General features: G+C 49.2%; 1 protein-coding gene across 1 annotated transcript; it reads left to right on the top strand.

Annotated features, from left to right (window-relative positions):
• The first annotated feature begins 2,755 nt into the window (after nt 1-2,755).
• USP27X (ubiquitin specific peptidase 27 X-linked) lies at nt 2,756-8,561 on the top strand. The gene is made up of 4 exons (XM_060086520.1): nt 2,756-3,107; nt 3,363-3,557; nt 3,607-5,883; nt 8,497-8,561. Exons 1-3 carry the CDS (start codon nt 2,756-2,758, stop codon nt 5,775-5,777), a joined length of 2,718 nt encoding a protein of 905 aa, XP_059942503.1. The 3' UTR covers nt 5,778-5,883; nt 8,497-8,561.
• Nucleotides 8,562-10,134: the final 1,573 nt, after the last annotated feature.

The raw sequence follows: 10,134 nt of genomic DNA, 5'->3' as shown, positions 1-10,134 counted from the left end.
TTACAAAAGAAAAGCATATCTTTGAAAAATTCCTCAGGGAACCAGAGAGACAGTTCCAAACACTGCTGCCGATGGTGAAGAAACAAATTGCTCTAACAAATGAATATATTGGTATCAAATCCTTTTGCAATTCAGATGGCTTCCAGTAAAATTGAAAGCGAACCCAATGGAGCTGTCAGCTGGCTAATCATGAAAAATAATTTTGAAGGTAAATCATTGTGTAATTTCCCCCCATATATCTTCAAAGGAGTTCAAATACTTGAGTGATATTGCTAAAACAAAATGTCCATTCCCATTTACTTATTTATATAAAAGAGGTTGCTGTGTGCTAACATTTAACCAAAAAAAAGTAGGAAGCGAATTGATGCTGAATCCTGCCTCACTCTAAAAATAAGCAATATTTATCTATGGATACACCAACCTTTTTTTAAAAAAAGACTTATCTATCTTTAGTAAATTTTTGTTTTTATGTTTAATAATTACCCATCAAAATTTGTAATATGTTTACAATTTTTGTAATATGTTTACAATTTTTTTGATCTATCATATTCCAATACTAATTGTCATGATAACTTGAGCAAAAGTAAATTTTGAACAACACTTAGAACTTTAGGATCACAGGAACATTTAAAAAGCATTTAAATAGCAGAATATGCACATATTTTTGCTGCAGGGAAATACGATAGGATAATCAATAAAATCATTTCAAGTGCAAAAATATATATTATAAAGATAAAATTCTATTAGAAGAATAAAATGGAATTGAGAATCCAGGGAGAAAAGGGAAAATGTACACCTCCTAACTATCAAAGAAGAGCTCGGTTATGAATTTTTAAAACATGACGGTGGCTCTCAAATCACTAACGTATTTAGGTTTCACTGCTTTCACGTAAAACTGTGACGTTTTGTTTGTGAATGTTAATATCTGTCAGAAATCACATTATTTGAAGCTTGACATTTTGGATGCAAAATTTGAGATGTCAACCTAAATGTGCGTGAAGGAGCACAACATTAAAAAATATTTTAGAGAGCATTTTGATATAAACCAAGTTTTATATAAACATACAAAACAAATATCAGAGGGAGCATCATATACTCTTTTGCCACCTTGTGGCCAGAGTTGTATTCAACCCTAGGCATGGCAGCTGTAATGAGGAGGGGGTCTCTTCTTAGGTCAGTCCCTCTGGCTAGCCTTCAGTCAGGTCTTTGTGAGGCAGAGATGGTGGCATTCGCCCAGGACTGAATCCAGACCCATACAAGCACGAAGCATCGAAAGGATTATGCTGACCCCCCCACCCGCCCCCGCATGTGATTCAGAGCAAAAGCAACATGCAATCAGGAAAGGAATGTAAGGAAGTACAATAAAATTCTGACTTTTCCCATGAGGACTGTTTAAAAAAAATTGAATGTCAAACTGTTTCTGATATTTTTTTCTTGATTCTTTTGTTTTTGGTGTCTCTTCTCTGCTGGTGACCTAGACACTTCCTCAGTCTACCTTTTGGGGAACCCAGCCCTGATTCTGGCCCTGGAGCAAGTGTGTTTGGTACAGCTCCTAGTACAACACCTGGTCTGGGTTGGCGCTGGATAGACATTTGTCTAGTGAGTGAATGATGGCAGAGCCGCCCCCTTCCATTCCAGAACATGCTGGACGTGGGGGCTTCTGCAGGAAGATGATCTGTAAAGCAGTCAGGTTGCCATGGTCAGTCTTCAGTGGCAGATAGCCTTGGGTGCACTGAGATCTTTAGGTCTCTTTCATGTCTGTTACTCTGTGGAGGTGGGATGAGAGTATCTCCTGTGCTTCCCCACCCCCACCCTTGCAGGAGCAGGATTCCTTCAGTGGGTGCTCTAGTTGCAGTTCATCTTGTTGCAGGCCAAAAAGGGCAGGCATATATTGGAAGGATGCTGAAAGGGAAGGCACCAGGGCAGCTCTGGGGACCTCAGGTGTATGGGAACCAGCATCCTATCCTCCTTAGGGGCTCCTGATTCCCGACAACCACCTCCTGCTGCTGACCCCAGGAGGCCTAGGCACATCCCCCTACCTGGAGGAAGGGGCCAGGTGGAGGGGTGATATCCCCCGCTAACCAGAGAGAACTCGGCCACAATGTAATCAGGCAGCACAGCCCCACGGGCCGGGCAGTGCAGTGTGTACTGGGCCAAGGCCAGCTTTCACCAGGACTCAGGGGCCAGACTCTTCCTGGAACACAGTCTCCCTGACTCTCGAGCACGGGTTATCTGCTTCTCCTGAGCCTGGTGCTGACGCCTGCCCTGGGCTGCACTCCCCGGAACCAGCACCTGCGGTCGCTTCCCAACATCCCCCAGCTGCCCAAGACCTAAGCCGCTTGTTCTGGGCTCAGTCTTCGTGGGCCCCTTGGTGCTGCTGCCCACCGCCAGCAGCTCTCAGCACAGCAGCGCCTCCCAGACGCGTGGCCGCCCACTCCCCGCACCGGTAGCTCCACGGATAGAAGCTGCTTTCCCGCCCCTCCCACCTGCTGCCCGACCCGGGTCTCTGCTAGGGCTTGAGGGTCTTGGGACAGTGTCCTGTAGTTCAGGCCCCTCTCTCAGCTGTAGGGGAGATGCCAGCAGCAGGCGTGGCCTTGTTGTGCCTTGTTCCTCCCACTGCTCCCGGGGCGGCTCAGCGTCTGCTGGGCCAAAAGGCCGGCTGCCAAAGCCTCAGCCCACCCTTGGCCTTGGGAGCCCGAGGAAAAGGTGAAGAGGAGGCGAGCAGCAGGCACAGACTGTGCAGGGCTCCGATAAGATGGGCGTGGGACATGCCTCTTTGGGCCCGGTGGCCTTGGGAGCTCTACCCCCCTGCATCTGGGGTCCAGGCCTGTCCCAGAATGGAGCTAGGGCTTCATCCTTATGGGGCAGAGCAGAACCTGGGGTGGGCGGGGAGCCTGGGACAGGGATGGGGACACGCTCAGTCTCAAAGATGATGGCCTATCACAGCTTCTGCCAGCGCTCCTCAGGACCCGGCCTCTGGGGGGCCATTGCCCAGCCCCAGGGGCGTTTCTGGACTTGGCTACCCTTCCGTCCCTGGCCCCGCAGGGCTGGGGGAGGATACATGGATGAAGGGAAGGACGAGGAGAGGGGAGGAGACGATGAAGGGGGTCAGAGCAGCGATTGGAGCCGAGAACTGGAAGCGCCTTAAAGAGACTGCGCGGTCCCCGCCCCCCTTCCCGCCAGCCTCAATGAATTAGAGCTGTGTTTCCCAAACTTGCCTGATCATAAGAATCCTCTTGGGCCCTAGTTAAAGATACAGGTTCCGGAGCACGTCCCTTCGAGACTCTGATTCAGTGGGGCTGCGGGTGGAGCCAAGGAATCTGTAATTTTAACACGCTCCCCACGTGATTCTCGTGAACAAGCAAGTTTGGGAAATATTGAATTAAAGGAAACGGGGCCTGGCTGCAGAGCGGCCTCCGCTAGAGGGCTACGGCGGGAGGATTCCCGGGGGCGTCGCCTGCTTCCGCCGCCGCCTCCTTCAGTGAAAGTCCCTTTTGGGTCCAGCTGCCACAGCCACCGCGCTCCCTCAGGCCGGGCGGGGGACACCCCAGATCTGCGTGGCCCCCGCGCCGCCACGCCCAGTGGCCGCTTGAGCCCTGCGAGCAGGGGGAGGAGCCGCCGCCAGTGGAGGCGGAGGAGCAGAGGAGGCGGAGACGGCGGAGACGGCGGAGAAGGCGGAGAGGAAGGTGGAGGCGGAGGCGACGGTGGAGGGGAAGGTGGAGGCGGCCGGGAAGGTGGAGGCGGCCGGGAAGGTGGACGCCACCGGGAAGGTGGAGACGGCAGGGAAGGTGGACGCTGCCGGGAAGGTGGAGACGGCGGAGGGTCCGGGCCAACGATTAGAGCTCAAGCTGGAGCCCGAACCCGAACCCGAGCCGGCACGGGAGGCGGAGCAGGGGCCGAAGGGGGAGCCGAAGCGGGAGCCAGAGGATGAGAACCCGGCGAGGAGCGGCGGTGGCGGCGGCAGCGACGAGGTTCCTCTCCCCACCCTTCCCTCCGACCCCCCGCGGCCCCCCGATCCCTCCCCGCGGCGCAGCCGTGCCCCCCGCCGCCGACCCCGGCCGCGGCCGCAGACCCGGCTCCGTACCCCGCCGCAGCCTAGGCCACGGCCCCCGCCCCGGCCCCGGCCCCGGCGCGGCCCTGGGGGTGGATGCCTGGATGTGGATTTCGCTGTGGGTCCACCAGGCTGTTCCCACGTGAACAGCTTTAAGGTGGGAGAGAACTGGAGGCAGGAACTGCGGGTGATCTACCAGTGCTTCGTCTGGTGTGGAACCCCAGAGACCAGGAAAAGCAAGGCAAAGTCGTGCATCTGCCATGTGTGTGGCACCCATTTGAACAGACTTCACTCTTGCCTTTCCTGTGTCTTCTTTGGCTGCTTCACAGAGAAACACATTCATGAGCACGCCGAGACAAAACAACACAACTTAGCTGTAGACCTTTATTACGGAGGTATATACTGCTTTATGTGTAAGGATTATGTATATGACAAAGACATTGAGCAAATTGCCAAAGAAGAGCAAGGGGAAGCTTTGAAATTACAAGCTTCCACCTCAACCGAGGTTTCTCACCAGCAGTGTTCAATGCCAGGCCTCAGTGAGAAGTATCCAACCTGGGAGACAACCAAACCCGAGTTAGAACTGCTGGGCCACAACCCAAGGAGAAGAAGAATTACCTCTAGCTTTACCATCGGTTTAAGAGGACTAATCAATCTTGGCAACACCTGCTTTATGAACTGCATCGTCCAGGCCCTTACCCACACTCCGATCCTGAGAGATTTCTTCCTCTCCGACAGGCACAGATGTGAAATGCCAAGTCCCGAGTTGTGTCTGGTCTGTGAGATGTCTTCGCTTTTTCGGGAGCTGTATTCTGGAAATCCATCTCCTCACGTTCCCTATAAATTACTGCACCTGGTGTGGATACACGCACGGCATTTAGCAGGGTACAGGCAACAGGATGCCCATGAGTTCCTCATCGCAGCATTAGATGTCCTGCACAGGCACTGCAAAGGTGATGATGCCGGGAAGGCAGCCAACAATCCCAACCACTGTAACTGCATCATTGACCAAATCTTCACAGGTGGCCTGCAATCTGATGTTACCTGTCAAGCCTGCCATGGTGTCTCCACCACGATAGACCCATGCTGGGACATCAGTTTGGACTTGCCTGGCTCTTGCACCTCCTTCTGGCCTATGAGTCCAGGGAGGGAGAGCAGTGTGAATGGGGAAAGCCACATACCAGGAATCACCACCCTCACGGACTGCCTGCGAAGGTTTACGAGGCCAGAGCACTTAGGAAGCAGTGCCAAAATCAAGTGCGGTAGTTGCCAAAGCTACCAGGAATCTACCAAACAGCTCACAATGAATAAATTACCTGTCGTTGCCTGTTTTCATTTCAAACGGTTTGAACACTCAGCCAAACAGAGGCGCAAGATCACGACATACATATCCTTTCCTCTGGAGCTGGATATGACACCGTTCATGGCCTCGAGTAAAGAGAGCAGGATGAATGGACAGTTGCAGCTGCCAACCAATAGTGGAAACGACGAGAATAAGTATTCCTTGTTTGCTGTGGTTAATCACCAAGGAACCTTGGAGAGTGGCCACTACACCAGCTTCATCCGGCACCACAAGGACCAGTGGTTCAAGTGTGATGATGCCGTCATCACCAAGGCCAGTATTAAGGACGTTCTGGACAGTGAAGGGTATTTACTGTTCTATCACAAACAGGTCCTGGAACATGAGTCAGAAAAAGTGAAAGAAGTGAATACACAAGCCTACTGAAGTGACACACAGACCTACCTACCTGTAATGGAAGATGACAGCACCCATACTACAACTGGCATTGAGATTTAAAGGACCTACTTGCATGGCCCACGGGCCTGACAGAGTAAGAATTGAACAGTTCCCAGTGTCTAAAATGTCCTGATTGGAAGAGAAATAGAAGGGGCGGGAGAAGAGGCTCTAGTCTAAGCAGTCATTTAAAGGAAGATTAAATGGCAGGATGCTCTGGGTGGGGAAGGCAGGAGCAGGGAAATCCTGACACTGGTACATATCCTATATTCCTCCAAAAGATTGTGTGGGAAAGTGTGGGGTGGGAGGGGGGTGGTGTGGGGGGGTGTGTGCCCTTGTAACCGTAAAACATCTTTCTCCATGGGTGTTTCAGCTTCAACTGACCAATCACATAACAGTTATATGTCTGGGGGGAAAAAGGAAAAGTTCATACAAATGTAGCCCATTACATATATGGGTTTGAAAGCGGAAAAGTGGAGGAGGCAGGGATATCTCATTGACAAACACCTTTGCCAGTTTCTTTGTATTCGTGATTTTTTGTGCTATTAAATGCAGTATTAAACAAAGAAAAGCCCACGTGGGCCTGTGAAACAAGAAAGAAGGGGGCTTTTGTATAAGGGGAGCAATTGCTCCAAAGGTAGAGAAGACAAGAAACACTGTAAGATAAGCCACCAACACAGACAGGCCTCAGCTAAGAGTATAGTGTGTGAGTGTTTTTTTTTTTTTTTTAAAAAAAGCTGTATGATATACTTGAGCAAATCAATGAACCTCTTTGCGATTGTTTTCTCATCTGTACAATGCAGATAATTCCTACCTTAAAGGGTTACTGTTAAAGATTAAAGGATATAAAATGTGTCAAAGTATAAAGTAAAAAGGCTTGGAACTTTGTAGGGGCTCAGTAAGTGTTCGTTGGATCTGAAACTTCTTTGGACCAGGACCAGAATGCATTAGAGGTGAGGGTCAGCCCTACCTGAGACCCATGGACAGAAGGGACACACATTGTGTCACATGTAGTCACACACACACACACACACACACTTATAACTCCCTCCCCAGTACTGTCTACTTGAAGCCCCAAGGCAGTGGATCCCACCATTTTCCCTGTGTACAGGGCATCCCAGTCAGTTCCACACCTTGGACTGGGGGGAGAACCACAGCTGTCCCCCCAAAGTCATTATTCTGTCCATTTGGAAAACTGTCATGTTGTTATCATGACTCAGCACCCCAGTGATGGGACTCAGGGCCAGTAGGCTGACGGGCTTCCACGTGAGGGTGTTGGTGGTCTTTGCCCTCCAAAAGCATTATGGGCATAGCTTTGTTCACCTACAGGCATAGATCAGGAGAAAGACTGTTTTCCAAAGCTCATTGGTCCACCAGCCCAGGGGTAGTGGGGGAGTGGCATGTCGGCCTCCTCTCTGATTCTCACGGAGGGCAGAGTGGCCTGTGGAGGGCTAAGCTCAAACAGATGGGATGTGCCCAGGACGGGTTAAGCACTGGTGGTGGTTCCTTCTTTTCTCCTCAGCATCAGATACAAAAGGACCTAGTACCTAGAAAATCCTGAGGGGGAGGAGGGGAACTGAATGTTTCAGACCCATGGGGCTTGGATTCACTGGCTCTGGTAAGAGGCTGGGCTCCTCCAGGGCTCCCCAAGTCTACTTCATGGTCAGCTCATTTGGAAATATATATTTATTTGTGTGGTTGTAGATGTATCCCCCGCTAGCTCATAGGCGTTTTTAGGACAGGGGTTGTGTCTCCTCTTGTACCGTGGGCTATGTCCTTAGCCCCTAGCACAGACCCTGGCACATAGTATTTGAAACGTTTTCCAGATGGATGAATTAACCAAATCACCTTCCTTTCATAACCAAATTTTCATCATCCCCCCACCCCAAGGCTCGTAATCCTCAGGAGAAAATATAAAAAGTGTTATTTTTGATATCTTGTAGGCTGGGGGAGAGCAAGAGGTAAGTGGCCTCAGATGCCACTTGGCACCTTCATGCAGGTATCTGACTCCCCTTTGGGATGTGCGGGAGCCCTGCCTGGGAAGACCGCCATGTCCTCCTTCCTCATCTCTGCCACAGGAAGAGTTCAGTCGGGCATGTGCCACCAGATCCTGACTGCTTGCACAGATGCTGTCTTTTACATTTGTAAAACATTTTCATTTGGAAATAATTTCAAACTTACAGGAAAGTTTCAAAAAAAACAAATAGTATAAAGAACAGATTTACCTAATGCTAACATTTTACCCCATTTGCTTTATCGTTTTCATGTATGCACTCCCGTGTGTGTGTGTGTGTGTGTGTGTGTGTGTATGTGTGTGTGTGTTTGGACTGACTGAGGACAGATAACATCATGGACCTTTATGCCTGAGTACCTCAGTGTGCACTTCCTAAGAATAGGCATGTTCCCTACATCACAGTATAGTTAACAGCTTCAGTAAGTTAAACATTGGTATATTACTATTATTTACCATTTGTACTCCAGTTTTGTCTGGTGACCCAATAATTTCCTTAATAGCATTTTTCCTCTTCATCACAGGATCTGGTCCAGGACGAGCTATTGCTTTTAGCTGTCATGTCTCTTTAGCCTCCTTTAATCAGGAATATTTTCACAGCCTTTCTGCATCTTGTATGGCATTAGCATTTTTAATAGAATATTCTTCATTTTGGGTTTGTCTGATACAGAAACTGTCTTTTAAATACCCTGTACTCAGGAATAGTTCTAAGAGATATGAATGGCGCGAGACTGCTGAAGCTGATCTCCCTGTCTCCACTGGTGGAAGGCACAGACCACCAGAGGGAGCAGCTGTACCTGGCAGTTCCTGATTGAAGCATTCACCTCTGTCTGGAAAACACCATTGTCCCTCAGCAACAGGGGAGCCATTCAAGCCCAGCCCTATGCCCCTACCCATCATCAACCCCCAAATTGAGCCATGGAGTGTAACAGCAGCAGGGCCTGCTTTCAGATCACATCACTGTGGGAACCAGGGCATCATGTATTTGGCAGGTATGTGTTACCTTGAGCTCAAATGCCATTCAGGCATGTTTGAGCATGTCTGGTACATGGGCGGGCACCTCCATGGTTGGGGCCTCTAGGGGGATCAGGAGGTAGCACCCTTGGCACCTTCATCAATATTCCCATGGTGGGCACAGCAGCAGTGGGGTGGCAGGGAGGGCGTAAATACTCCTGAAGCACCTTCATGGGCAAAGCACACAAAAATGGGGCCGAGAATAAGTGAGGAAGAACATGGGAGATGCCCAAAACAGATTGGTTTGTGACATACTGGGGACTTTCAGACACAATTGGGCTATTTTACATGGGGGCTGGAATTCCTGTGTGAGCAGATGTGGCCAAGAGCTGGTGAAATTTAAGCTAATTCTTTAACTGAGACTCTCTACTTCCACAAGCTGATAAAGCCAGGGAAACTCAGTTCATATGTAGATTTATGATCTGGGCCCAGAAGGGTACAGGCAAAAGATGGGTGCTCACAATTGGGGGCCTTATCCACCCATAGAGCTCAGGATGAGGGACCAAACAATGGGGTACTTACCTTTTACCCACTACACATGCTTCCCACAGTTTCTTGGCCTAAGAAATTGGAAATCCAATTTCCAGTTGGATTTGGAAATCCAGAACCCTATCACTTCCCATTTCCTGGAGTAGCCAGGTGCTGAAACTTACTCTGGCCTATAGTTCACATTTGGTAACTGCCTCACTTCTTCCCCATCCACAGGGAATCCTGATCAGGGATGCCATCAACCAAGAGGTCTTTTCCAATCAAGAAAAAGCACTGTATAGCACATAGAATTCGACTCAACACACTGTAATCACTGTAAGAGAATATATAAGACTGGTAAGAATATGGAAAAGAATATATATATATGTCTCTCTGTAAGTGAATCAAGTGGATGTACACCAGAAAGACACAGCATTGTAAATGAGCTTTACTCCGCTATAAAAATAAAGATAAATTACAAACAAACAAACAAACAAAAATGGACCCCATACTACTCATTGTCATAACGCAATAGACCTGGTGCCAGGAACCTATGTGTGCACCAAATGTGTATTTCACACCCAGAAGCAAAGGCCCTGGTCCTCTGAGAGTATGTAGCCGAGCACACACAGTAGTGTGTCATTTACACACTGACCTTCCCCTGCAGGTGACCTAATGCTACTTTTAAACTCTTGCATTGAAGCATATCAAATATACAGGAAATACACATATCATTAGGGTACAACTTCATGAATTTCTACAAAATGAACACACCTCTGTAAACAGCACTCAGATCAAGAAATAGAACATTACCCATAAGTCAGGCCCCCTTTCTGCTTCCTTATAGTCAATAAC

Source organism: Mesoplodon densirostris, chromosome X (assembly GCF_025265405.1).
Source record: "Mesoplodon densirostris isolate mMesDen1 chromosome X, mMesDen1 primary haplotype, whole genome shotgun sequence".
In the NCBI taxonomy this organism is placed as follows: domain Eukaryota; kingdom Metazoa; phylum Chordata; class Mammalia; order Artiodactyla; family Ziphiidae; genus Mesoplodon; species Mesoplodon densirostris.
The sequence above is the reverse complement of the archived record's forward strand: the minus strand, read 5'-3'. Positions and strand labels throughout refer to the sequence as shown.

Bases quoted from the DNA above. Each gene is read 5' to 3' on its own strand.
- USP27X (XM_060086520.1), top strand. From the start codon at position 2,756: ATGGGCGTGGGACATGCCTCTTTGGGCCCGGTGGCCTTGGGAGCTCTA. The intron at 3,108-3,362 runs GTCAGAGCAGCG...CTCGTGAACAAG, and splicing joins GGGAGGAGACGATGAAGGGG to CAAGTTTGGGAAATATTGAA. The intron at 3,558-3,606 runs GTGGCCCCCGCG...CCCTGCGAGCAG, and splicing joins GGGGGACACCCCAGATCTGC to GGGGAGGAGCCGCCGCCAGT.